This window comes from Rhinichthys klamathensis, unplaced genomic scaffold (genome assembly GCF_029890125.1).
Source record: "Rhinichthys klamathensis goyatoka isolate OS25496 unplaced genomic scaffold, OSU_Roscu_1.1 h1tg000787l_1, whole genome shotgun sequence".
Classification (NCBI taxonomy): Eukaryota; Metazoa; Chordata; class Actinopteri; order Cypriniformes; family Leuciscidae; genus Rhinichthys; species Rhinichthys klamathensis.
In genome coordinates this window covers 120,565-133,908 of record NW_026607184.1, presented here as the reverse complement: position 1 = coordinate 133,908, position 13,344 = coordinate 120,565, and the positions used below count along the sequence as shown (strand labels likewise).

Sequence of the window (13,344 nt, the reverse complement as noted above, 5' to 3'; positions counted from 1 at the left end):
GTGGCCAATGTAGTCCAAGATTAACATGGCTTCCAGTTCGACCTCGTCCATGAGTGTTCCTTCAAGTGATGAGGTTATTTTAGAAAACTATTATAATTTGCAGTAATTTAATTTGTCAGGTAACATATAGGTTATGACATCTATTTAAAATGAATAATAGTTTTATGTTTTCGTTATTTTTTTACCATTTCATTGCTAACATCAGTTATCAGGTTCCCAGACGAATGCAAGTTAATCTTAGTAAAGTAACTTTTATCAGTGCTATCGTTATTCTGTATGTTGTACGACATCACTAGCGTAAGACAAAGTTTACATTGTAGGCTATATCATTTTCTCCGTGAGTAGAGATCAGTTGATGTGACGGAGGTGCGAGGGAGAGGTAGGCGAAGCTTGAATTAACGGGTATGTCCCTCTTTGGCTAATGTACTTTCAAGATGGAGGGGCAACATGGCGACCGACCAACGGGGTAATCCACCAGCCGGAAACTGAAGTCTCCCCGGGCGCCGCCATTGGCTAACAAGCCTTCACCTGCTGTTAGCATTCCATTGACTCCCATTCATTTTTGCGTCACTTTGACAGCGAATAACTTTACATCTAAGGCGTTTAAAGACTCCATTTGTCCATTATTTATTCCTAAAGAAACACGACAATGTATAAAATGCTCCATTACCTTGTATCTTACGTTATGGCCCCATAGAAGCAGTTTTTGTAAAAATAGGCTAACGATTGCGTCATAACACGCGACTCTCTGTCGCATAGAAGAGAAATGACCGTAAACACAGATGTAGAAGCTCACGCGCAATCGGGGGACGTGGAGGCATAAAGTCGAGGGAGAAGCCCATAGAGAGTCATAAAGTTGCTCCTGCTACGAGCTCATGAACAGCTAATACTCACCATCTCCGGCTCTGCAAGATTCAGAAGGGAATGATTCAGATTCCTCTTGGCACCGCTACTAGAAGACGTACAACTGTCAGTCAGGTTGCTCACGTCACATCTACGTCTTCAAGCTCAGTTTGAGCATGCGCAGTGCGCTTGGCAATCAGGAAGTGAGTGCTTCTATTTGACTTCACTTTTCTCCGTTGAAGTCTATGGGGTCGCTGTGTCCATTTCTTTTACTGTCTATGCGACCGACATTAAAACCCCTTACCCGTATGTATTTTCAATGGCATATACACTCACGAGAATACTTTATTACTTGAACGAAGTAAATATACATTAATGAGCACATATATTTTTTAAAGAACTAAGTGTTTTTAGCTAAGAATAAACTAAAAAAGTTACACAGTGTAGCTTTAAGTGTATCTTGACTAAAGAATGTTTAGATATTTGTACTAGAAACATTATCATCATTTTTGGCAGAACATCTTATGTTTTTCTTTCAAAGAGGAACAAATACTACTTGGCTGGAACGAATAAATCAAGATAAAATTGGGTGAGGTATTACTTTAAAACTGCTTTGGTCTCTCAGGAGATTCTGACCAAGAGGCCTTACCTGAAATTTGACTGTTTTGAGATCTGCAGCATTAGTGCGGCTTCACTTCCTGGTGCTCGTGATGAAAAGCAGGAACTGAGCTTCAGCGAGCGGCTGTTTATCATCACTTCTGTTAGTGGTTCTGCATGACTGGCACATCTAATCCAATCCACCGATCCAAACAACTGATAAGACACACTGTATCAGAGCTCTGGAGGAAGAGCTTAGACATGAAACCTTGATTCTCAGCATCTCAATTATAGCGTGAAACAGTGAATGAGTCAGTTAGCCTTGAGCATTGAGAATCTAAAGCGGTTACACTGAAAGGTTTCCTGATGTCCTTCTGGCCGCTCTTGAAGACTGCTCTTTTCACGGATGCAGGATCTGTTCCTCTACAGTCACTGCTACAGCGATCAGGATCAAGCCCAGCTGTCTTTGCGCTCCTGGATCAGTGTGGTGACGGGTAAGATGAAGGCCATCGACCGCGAGGACAAACACGTGGAGCTGATGGCAAATGGTAGAGTGAACTATGACTATCTGATCCTCTGCACCGGCCTGCAGTATCAGGTCAGAGACGCACGACACAACATTAACAATTCAAATGAACCAAGATGTTACTATGAATTATGAAATATGTATTATGTGCCAGCTTAGCTCAGTGTTTGCAAATTAATGCAATGCTAATTTGTTATTCATGCCGAGCACAATAATTAGTACATGAGAATATCAGCTTGTGTGGATGCGGCTGTATTTGAGTCTGACAATACATTTGCAGAGAGAAGCTGGAAATATATAATCAATTAATTACATTCAATTAATTGAAATACATTTTTAATACTTTAAATAAAGGTAGATCATTTAAATACAATAAATATTTATTTATTATTTATGTTTATATCTCTCGGACAGCGAGTTGACACACATACCCTCACTCACTCGTTTCATTTGCTTCAGATGAATATTGTTGGTGTTACAGGGCTTGAATTTCAGCGTGGGATTGCGCGTATTGCGCATAATTTTACTCATTCCCGCAGACTTTGTGCTCACACCCAAAGTGCGTGAACATAAAGCCGCCTCTCAGTACTAAATTGAGTTCTTTTTCACTGCTTATTGCGCTTCATCAGTCAAACACACACAAAATAATGTCAAAATGCCGATCTTGGTGAGTATTCACGCAAACACAGTCATTGTTTTAAGTGAACATAAACAGTTGAGATTGAGAAAGAAACGCATATGTAACAGTATAATGGATCCCTGCACCAGGTCTAAAAGTGACAGCAGCCTAATATACCTGATACCATATTATATTAAAAATATCTATATGGCAGTTTTTCCCCATGGTATCGATGTCAAAAATGTTGCCAGTGCAAATGCTGACCGGCTAGTAACTTTAGAAAACCACTAGCCATAGTGGATGGTGAGTAAAAAAAAAGTTCATGTCAAGCCCTGTATAGATGTGTATATATATATATGAGATTTTTAAATTTTCTTTATTTTTTCGAATGACACTTCAGATGCCCAATCTCACCAGTATCGACGTCATTGACCAGACCACCAGCAGTTTGAACCCACATCATCCCAGGCACAGATCCACTTGGCCCGTTCCATCTAACCTCTTCACCCTCAACGACCAGCACGACTGCTCAAACCTCCACCAGTGGCTCATGGACAACTTCGTGGAACTGACAGGTGCATTTATTGCAAATTTAAAAAGATTTTTATTAGCTGCTCTAGAGCCGAGTCTAGATCAGTGTGACATGGCAGACCTCTCTCATGCATAATCTCATTTACCAAGCCACTGTTATTCTAAAGCTGCATCCAACTGTCAGAGCATAACAAGTAGCTAATTAGCGTGAGTGAAATCTAATCTCCTTCCATCCATTTACAGGGGAATATTAATATTAGCAGGGTGAGCTAAGAATTAATCTGCACGGGCCGAGATGAGCCACCGCTATCTGTCTGATTAAGCCTATTATATTTACTAATTACAGCCTCCTTTAATAATCCGGGAAGCAGCGCAATTATCAGTGAATGCTAATTATACCGTCTGCATATGAAAGATATCAATTTAGTGGCATGAGAATTTGTATTTGGGTCAACCAGAGAGGCATCGCTGGGTCTGGCTCCGAATAAGTTGTCAACAGAAATGAGCTGATAATAGGTTTGGCAGAAATCCTGGTGTGGTTGAAAACATCCCTGTGCTCAGAGGTTGAGTGTTGTGCGATGTGGCTGTGGTTCAGCACCATGGACAGGGCATTGAGCGCTGCCTTCATTCACCACACAGATGATATGTAAATGACCACCATTACATCAATATATATGGCATTGCAGACAGAAGCTACAGGACTTGCATGTGTAAGAGATGTATAGAAGACAAAGCCACATTTAAAAAACAGACAATTCTGGCTCTCAAATGTGATTGGATGTTTTGATGCACATTCAGTATTATTTACATGAATGTTTTATTCTGATAATGGTAACAGCAATATGATGCTTTAGTTTAAACACAGCCAAACTAATACTCGTGTATAAAATGATTTTACAAACCAATCATCTGTCATTATACAGGATCATGCACGTGCGCTCTGTGTCGTTTTGTTATGTGAGCTCCGACTGATTAGTTTTCATACTTGAGGACTCTAATATTAACATCAAAGGCCTTCCTTCACAAAAGATCTCAATTAAATCAATCCAGCACTAAGAGGGTTTCTGACACTGTTTAGATGCAGCAGTGAAAGGACATCACTTCCTTCATCTTCTCTTCCTTCTTTCTTTCCTATCCTCAAACCTAATGGGACCTTCTCCAGGTTGCTAAGTGACCCTTCTCTGTTTCATTGCCACTGATATTATCTCTCCAAACGGCCGTAATAAATTGCTTCCCCTTCCCCCTTGTGGAGGGTAAATGGCCTTAAGTTTATTTTACTGTTAAGTAAACCATCTTTCTGTTGGAGGGAATGTAACCTGATGAATTATCTTTGGTGTGGATGTGGAGGAAGTCTAGTGTCTTTTTACAATTATGTTGTAAAATCAAGGCCGCTTTCTTAACTGTGAAGTGTGTAAATGATGCACCACCAAACGGAATTGCGTGTGTCTGTCCGCAGGCGATGCTGTGGTATATGGAAACACCATAGATGTGTTCACCTGTGTGGAGATGCTCATGCGCCTCGGTGTCAGCGGCCGCCGGATTCATGTAGTCCATCCTCCCAAAGACGACACATCTTCCTGTTTCCATGATGGCTCAGTGGATCACGCAGTGAAACAGGCTCTGGAAAAGGAGGAAGTCCAAGGTCATCATGACTGCCTGTTGAAGCAACTCAACGATGGACAACACACAGATCCTGTGACATCGGCGTCCTTCACCACTGATGGTCCGACCCTACGACTGGAGTGTGCGGTTAGGAACAGAAAACATTCTTAAACATCAGTTCACATGTATAAAGGAGTCGTATCACACATTTTATTTTTATGATTAATTTAGCTGCGAGGTGCTTTTTTAAGATTTTTTTAAATGTTTTTAAAAGAAGTCTCTTCTGCTCACCAAAAAGCATTTATTTGATCAAAAATACAGTAAAAACAGTAATATTGTGAGTGTGAGATTATCACAATTTCAAGTGATTGTTTTCTATTTGAATATATTGTAAAATGTAATTTATTCCTGTGATCAAAGCTGAATTTTCAGCATCATTACTCCAGTCTTCAGTGTCACACGATCCTCCAGAAATAATTATAATATGCTGATTTGCTGCTCAAGAAACATTTCTGATTATTATTGATGTTGCTGCTTCATATTTCTGAGGAAACCGGGATGAATAAAAAGTTAATTAAAAACAGCATTTATTTGAAATAGAAATCTGTAACATTATAAATGTTTTTACTGTCACGTTTGATCAACTGAATGCATCCTTGCTGAATAAAAGTAAAAAAAAAAAAAATCTTGACCCCAAAATATGTACATATTTTAGTTTTAAGACTAAATTGATTTTTATTAAACGTTTCCTTTATCTTCCTGCTGTGCCTTTAAAATATTCTTTCACCCAAAAATGGACATTTTGATTTGAACAGAATTATTTCATAGACCTTCAAAGTATTTTAAAAGATCAAGGACATTTGCGCTCTTCGTGATATGAGCCGTTGACATGCGTCCATCGTTTAATGGTTGTGGGATGTTTAGTCCATCATGATGTGGAAAACACTTTAAATGCTGCATGTTTGTCACTTGCATTCAATTTTTTACAGGTGTTCTTCAGCTTCTCTTGTAAAACTGTCGACTGCGACGCCTTCAAGGCAATCAATGATGCGTGTTTAGTGTTCGATGGCCGTTTGGTGGTAGATACCACCTTCCATACCAACGACCCCTCCATATACGCCGCTGGCCCTTTGACCAAATACTCCCGCCGTTACCATGCTGACCAATGGAGCGATTCCTGCTTTAATTCCAAGGAGGTGGGGCAGAGTTTGGCATCTGTTCTCCTGCCCTCATGTGACCCGACCCTGGAGCGTCCCGCCGACCCCCCGTCTGATGAGGAGCAGCTCATCGCTCTCTACACTCAGGCCAAGATCCAAGGTCACTATTCTCCTTCTGAATTTCTGAATCACAAGCCCAGTACATTCAAGCAGGAGTTTAAGACGTTTAGCATGTGTTGTGTCACCCAGTCCCCGTCCCCCCCCCTTCATCTAATTCTGACCGACACCACACTATTGACAGTTAATTTGCATAATCTAATCACAGGCTAAGTGATTATAGCATAATGGACCATCTGTTACACAGAAACACAGTGTCTGATATGAGATAAACTGCTTTATAATCATATTTGTGGTGTTCTGGGGGGAAATGCTATTAATTTTGTGTTTGTAAAAACAAGAGTTATTAGGAATAACTTGTAAAAAATACTCTAAATTCACAGGGGGAAGATTACCAGGCGGCTACAATTATCTCCATGTCGCAAAACCGACATCCAAAGGCCACGAAACTCCATCAGCTCAGAAAGTACGTTTAAATTCTGCAGGTCAAAATCAAATATTAGTCTGTCTTCATATCAGAGAACAATCGTGTGTTCACACTTGTAGTTCGGTTCTCTTTGGTCCAGACCAAAAACGAAAAATGAAGAGCTTATAAAATGTGTAAAGGAGTCAAAACAGCAGCAGGAATCCCTCCGTCACACACACAAATGAAGATCTGCTGCGAGGAGACACGGTTCTGATCCTGTACCGAACTGTGATGGACTGAACCATGACCCTTTTTAGGCTCGCATCTTGTGACATCGTGTCCCGATTTTGGTTTGTTTACATGTCTTTGGTCTGTTGTGTTAATATTTCAGTCAAACCGCACTATCTTTACAGCGGTCTCGGTTCGTTTGTTTAGAACCGTCTCGGTCTGTTTGTTTGGTACATCAGGGTTCAGATGGCAGTGTTTATACTTCTTCAAATGAACCGCACTAACAGAGCAATCGCACCAAACATGACAAGTGTGAACATGTGTTGCAAAAACATCGATCTTTATTATCTGTCCTGCAGGGTCGTGACTTGGTGACGGGCAGCACTGAAACGGGGAACTACTTTCATCTGCATCTCAGCCAGCATGATGTTGTGGAGAGCATCACGTGCCTCTCGAAGAATGCACTTCCTGTCTCCAACCTCCTGTGTCTCTACAGGAAACACCAGCTGCTGCTGAATCACCTCTGCTCACGCTACCACGAGGGTTTGGTCCATGACATGTACAGGTCCAGCCTTGTCACATAAATCTTTTCTGTTACATTCTAAATCAGGGCTGATCCTAAATGACAAGGTACAGCTTTCAAATCAAAGACTAATTTCAAATCTACAAATGAAGCAAAATTCTCCAATGAAAATTCTCCAATACAACATTCTTAAAACCCTTAAAAATTTCAATTTAACATGACACTCATCTTATTCATGGTGGAAAAACAAGGAATCTAACAAGAAAGTCAAATTTCACCCTAAAAACAAAAGGGGACAATATTTTGTATAAAGTTGAATTACAAATTTGTAATAGGTCTGGATGTTTTACTGATAAGTTAATTTATATTATTCTCAGTGCGCATTATATTCATTTATACATATATATGTGTGTGTGTGTGTGTATAGTTTCCCCCCTTTTTTGTGGTGATATTTGACCTACACATGTTGTTAGATTCACCCTAGAACCAGTTTTGATTGTTCATTTCATTACCGAAACAGCAAATCTAGCAACTAATTCTCTTGAATTAATGCACAGGATTATTTATGACACTCCAACCCGTGATCATATCTGTCCTCATCTGGTCACACTTTATATGAAGATTCATTTCCAACAGTGTGACCTCTGCTCCAAAACGTTCCCACCACTGACCCTTCACCACCAGAGCCTTTGTCCTGCATTAGTAATCCGTTTATGCAGGTGTGCAATCCGCTTCACCACACCACCAGAAGACAATAGTTAAGCCCCCCACCCATCAGTGCTGATCACACTTATTAAAATGGGATTCTTCACTGGTCTTTTGTCGTTACTGAATGTGGTCGGCGCTCAATGTCATTACGGAGAACGGCCGATCTTAAAGACGATCATGAACATCATTTATCAACCGTGCTGCTATTTGGAGGATATTAGATGAACATTGTGAACATCCAGAGTTAAAGCGACAGTTCACCCAAAAATTAAAGTTCTGTAATTGTTTACTCAGCCTCATGTCGTTCCACACCTGTCTGCTGTTTTCCATTGAATGCAAAAGGAACAATTATCTTTATGCAGCTCTTTTCCAGACCATCTCATTTATACAGTGCCCATGTCTGTCAAGCTTTAAAAAGACAAAAACCCATAAAAGCATAATTAAAACACCATGTCTAGCAAGTCAGACATAATGATAGAATTTCGAGTAATTTTTGAGTAAACAACACTATCATTCACAAGTTTAAGATTTTTTTATGTTTCTGAACAGTCTCCTGATCACCAGGGCTGCATTTACAGCATTTAAAAATACAGTAAAAACAGAAATATTGTGAGATATTATTACAATTTAAAATAACTGTTTGATATCTGAATATATTTTAAAACATAATTTATTTCTGTGATCAAATCTGAATTTTCAGCATCATTACTCCAGTCTTCAGTGTCACATGATCCTTCAGAAATCATTCTAATATGATGATTTGCTACTCAAGAAACATTTCTGATTATTATGAATGTTGAAAACAGCTGTGCTGCTTCATATATAAATTTTCTTATTTTTTATTAGTATTCTTTGATGAATAAAAAGTTTCATAGAACAGCATTTAATATTATTAACATTATAAATGTCTTTACTGTCACTTTAAATTTAATTCATCCATTTAATTCATCCTTGTTGAATAAAAGTATTAATTTCTTTCAAATCAAAAAACATACTGACCTCAAACTAGTCTTTAAATCCAAAAGTGACTTTTTTATTTCCTCTTTCCCCAGTTATTTTAAAGAGAACTGGTGCTTGGCTCTTTATCACGACCGCTTTGCTGACTTTGAACAGGAGGTGCGCCAAATCATGGACTCGGCCAAACTAGAGGTCGGTGTCCCTGTACATCTATGTCATCTATGTTTAAAGCATTTACCCTCTTTCCAAAACATCTGTTGATGTCAGATAAACACGGTAATGCAATTACGTAACATGGTGGCACATGTACATGTCATGCACCAATCATTTTAATGCACTGCTCTGGTGGGCAACCAGATCGGATGTTAAAAATAAAACAAACTACAGAATAACAAATGTGTTTGTCCACGTCTGGCAAACCATCTTGCAAAAAGTTGGGTCTTGAATGTGGAAATAAATGTGGGGAGAAAACTACACAGGATCTTCTAAAGGTGCATAAAGCGTGATTATAAGATAAAATGAAAGAACATCTCACTTGTCACCCAAAAATGTGTTGTTGTTTTTTTAGAAGGAACACAAGATTTGCATATTTCAATGTATTGACTTGTATTGTGTTTTGTCCTGACAGGGTGAGAGTGGTTCAGTGTCAATTCAAGAGGCTCTTCAGAAGATAGTGGATGATAAAGCAGAGTCCGATCAGCTGACGGGTCTCAGCGAGGTGTTTCAGAAAAGCGAGGCTTATTCTGCTCTGAGAAAGAGTGTTCTGGATTATCTGAGGTACAACAGATACCATCTGACTATGTACGCCCGGCCGGGACTGCTCTAATCAATATCCATTTTACATTTAGGAGCATTTATTCAGTACTTTATCTTTTGTTTCTTTATTTCTTTACATTTGCTGCACCATATGTTGGTGGGGGGGAGAAGCACATTGTGGGGGGTTGGGGTCAAAGAACTTGAGCAAATAAATAAAGCTTCTGGTTTTGTCAAATGCAAATATTTGGTGTGTACTGAGTGACAATTCATTAAAAATAACTGACTTTGCTGGTTTGAATACTCGGTGTATGTGCTATCCAGTATTGGGTTGTATATGAAGTGGAGATCTGAAGGCAGCAGAGATAAGAGCAGCAGAATGAGAGCGCAGCAGCAGCTGTATGATAATGAATGTGGGGCAGAAAATCACAGGCGCATGATCCAACAGTTCACCGTCATATAGTTCATGTATGGGTAGTGATGCAACCAGATCAGATGTTAAAAACAAATTATAAAATGAAACTATTTCAGATGCAACAAATGTGTTTAGCTAAAAGCTGGGTCTTGAATGTGGAAGTAAATACAAATTTTAAAAGGCAATAAAAAAAACTACACAGGTTTCTCTAAATCAAGTGAAATAGTAACATAAAATAAAAGGTTTGCACATCAGATATCAGGTGCAACAAATGTGCATGTCTAAGTTGGGCAAGTAAACCATCTGGCCCCCAAAAAAATCTTGTATGTGGAAATTTAAAAAAGGCAATATGTTCCTCTTAAACGCTCACAAAGAGTTATGAAATCACATACAACAGATGTGCTATAGTCTGGAACTATACACTAACGCCGGAGATTACGCGAAATTCCGCTGTTACGAGACCGTTGCATTGGAATGACATCATCACATGCACGAGCACAATGATGCTGCTGCTGCTGCTGATGATGGCACGGGTGAGTCTGAGACAGGAATGAGTCCGTTTGAACAGAAGGATGATGTGCGTCTGTCCCGGCAGCTCGCGCAAGCGTGTCTTTTGTGATGCAAACGAGAGGAGCCTCTTTTATGAATTATGTATGCGCGCAAAGAGTGATTAATACGTCCCGCATTCAACTGTCGCACATGTCCTAAGCCTGCAGGCGTCTGATTTATACATTTAATTAGTTTCGAGACAAATTACGCATGCACCTTGCAGCCCGTTCGCCGCACAAACTGATTTCAAGACATTTGTGTTAAACCGCGCTGCTTTGCAAACGCGAGTATGGGCCTATTAAAAATTGGACATTGCACGACTTCTTTGTTGCCATTTCCCCCCTTTTTAATTTGAAATTCTGATGCTCTAAGATTGAAGGAGCCCTAAAGGATGCTGACAAAGGCAGGGCACGTGCGTATTGACGGGACGCATCAAAGCGTGAAAAGAGGAGGAACCAGCGTGTGCCTAAAGCATCCTAATATAATAAACCTCAGGTACATCTGCCCGAGCAATCTGCAGACCCTCCCATCTGCAAATCCATAGGGATTCCAGCTCCATCTGATTGGACGAGGCAGCGAGGGGCGAGAACAATGTCATCATTCCTGCTTAAAAAGACTGCTGCTATGCCTCCGTGATGGAAAGATCACCGCACGCGTCCAAATATAGTACCAGGTGTGCCTCTGATTTCAACCCGTCTGAAGTGCCTTTCAGCTGACGAAGATGCCCAGAGGATTTTTAGTCAAGAGAAATAAGAAAGCGACACCTGTTTCCTACCGCGTCCGCTCGGATGAGGATGAGCAAGGCGCGTTTCCAGCCGCGCAGCAGGACGCGCTGTGCGCGCGCCGCCCGGTATCACCAGTGCAGTTCGGGAACCCCGAGACAGTCTACCGATCCATGTACAGCCCGACCCGACCCGTGAGCAGAGAGCACGAGAGGGCATGTTTGGAAAGGCGCTTCAATCTCGGCTCGCCTATTTCAGCGGAGTCCTTCCCGGCGGCGCCCAACAGCTCCGATCTCGCACCGTTCGCGCCCGTGGATCTTAAAATCGGCACCAGCAACAGCAACCGAACCGGCACCACAACAACCACGAAAAGACCCGCACCAGACACAGAGCGCAAAGGCAAAGCCGCGTCCAAGAAAGCCAAAGCTATGCGGAAACTGCAGTTTGAGGACGAGATGACCACTTCTCCAGTGCTGGGCTTGAAGATCAAAGAAGGTCCACTCGAGCAGAAGCCCAGATCCCAGTGCGCAGGAGGAGACAAGCCGCTCGGAGAGTTCGTGTGTCAGCTGTGTAGAGAGGCGTACGCTGATCCCTTCTCTCTGGCCCAACACAAGTGCTCCAGGATCGTCCGGATCGAGTACAGATGCCCCGAATGCGACAAGCTCTTCAGCTGCCCGGCGAACCTGGCCTCGCACCGGCGGTGGCACAAACCCAAACCGGGGAACCCGGAAAGCAATAAGACGCCCGCGCCTGAAAAAGAGCACGAGACCTCCAGCGACAGGGACACTCCTAGTCCTGGACTTTCCGAGTCTGGATCGGAAGACGGTCTGTATGATTGCCCGCACTGTGGGAAGAAGTTCAAACGGCAAGCGTACCTGAAAAAGCACGTGACGGCGCTTCACGAAGCGTGCGATAAACCCCAAAGCCAAGCGCCTCTGAATCTCAGCGCGTCCGAGTGCCACCTGTGCCCGGTGTGCGGGGAAAACTTCCCGAGCAGACTGAGCCAGGAGAGGCACATCCGTCTGCAGCACTCGGCGCAGGTGTACCCGTGCAAATACTGTCCCGCCATGTTTTACAGCTCACCGGGACTTACGAGACACATCAACAAATGCCACCCGTCGGAGAACAGGCAGGTCATCCTGCTTCAGATGCCGGTGCGTCCAGCCTGCTGAAGCTGTGCCTTAAACCAGTGCTTCCCAGTCCCACAACAGCGCACATTTAGGATCTGACACAACTGTTTGATTATAGGAGGAAGAAGACGTCCAAAACGGGTCGGGAAGCACTGCCTTAACCCACAGAATCCCCCTGGATGAGCACCTGGATGCCAATCCTGCTGTCTTCAAATCTACACTCTTAAAAACAAAGGTTCCAAAAGGAGGTTTTCGCAGCGACCACCATTTTTGGTTCCACAAAAAAAAAGAAAGAAAAGGAACCTGTTTTTTTTCCTAGTGTGAAGAACATTTGAAAGTTCCTCATGGAAGCATCGATGTCAATGCAGAACCTTGATTTTGACCCGTGTAAGGTAGTTTATCTGGAGGAGGTACAACAGGTTAGACTGTGTGCTTATTTTTCTAGGATCTCCGCACAAGTGCTTTTAGCTTTTAGACCTAAGAATCCTAGAACATGCCTTGAGTTCACAGGCTGTACATACGTCTCCATCGTTTCTAGCTTTAATAGAGCTTGTGAATCTGTGGACTTTGACTGTAGCTTTCAAAACAACCTACAGGCAAGGGTTTCTCCCTTTAGTGTAGCCAGAAATGCCTTGAGTTAGATCTCGACATGCTGTAAAACTGCCTTAATCATGTAAATGTTGGAGTGATTGCAGTTGCTGATAATAATTTTTATATTGTTATTATTATTATTATTGTGTGTGTGTAAATGTGTGTGATTATTTATCTTATCATTATTATTTATTTATTTCAAATGTTTTATTTAAATTATTTGCTCGCCTAATTCATTTGTGATTGATTTTAAATTTGTCTCGACAGCCAAATGTTTCATTTATTGATCTAAAGATCGATCCTCGTCTGCTGAAAGTCGGAAATTCACCTTGCATTAGATACAATCGTTTATTAATTTATTTCTTGCGTT

The 13,344-nt window shown here is 41.5% G+C and overlaps 2 protein-coding genes across 2 annotated transcripts in view; both read left to right on the top strand.

Annotated features, from left to right (window-relative positions):
• cfap61 (cilia and flagella associated protein 61) overlaps positions 1-9,730 on the top strand; it is a 37,363-nt gene extending 27,633 nt beyond the window's left edge. The window contains exons 18-25 of the mRNA XM_056243376.1: positions 1,870-2,038; positions 2,986-3,160; positions 4,573-4,865; positions 5,708-6,035; positions 6,376-6,458; positions 6,986-7,191; positions 8,910-9,006; positions 9,443-9,730. Coding sequence (XP_056099351.1) covers positions 1,870-2,038; positions 2,986-3,160; positions 4,573-4,865; positions 5,708-6,035; positions 6,376-6,458; positions 6,986-7,191; positions 8,910-9,006; positions 9,443-9,640 — 1,549 coding nt within the window. The 3' untranslated portion in view covers positions 9,641-9,730. The remainder of the gene's footprint in view (positions 1-1,869; positions 2,039-2,985; positions 3,161-4,572; positions 4,866-5,707; positions 6,036-6,375; positions 6,459-6,985; positions 7,192-8,909; positions 9,007-9,442) is intronic.
• A 721-nt stretch (positions 9,731-10,451) lies between these two features.
• insm1a (insulinoma-associated 1a) lies at positions 10,452-12,522 on the top strand. The gene has a single exon (XM_056243380.1). The coding sequence runs from the start codon at positions 11,253-11,255 to the stop codon at positions 12,423-12,425; it is 1,173 nt and encodes a 390-aa protein (XP_056099355.1). The 5' UTR covers positions 10,452-11,252; the 3' UTR covers positions 12,426-12,522.
• The last annotated feature ends 822 nt before the right edge of the window (positions 12,523-13,344 follow it).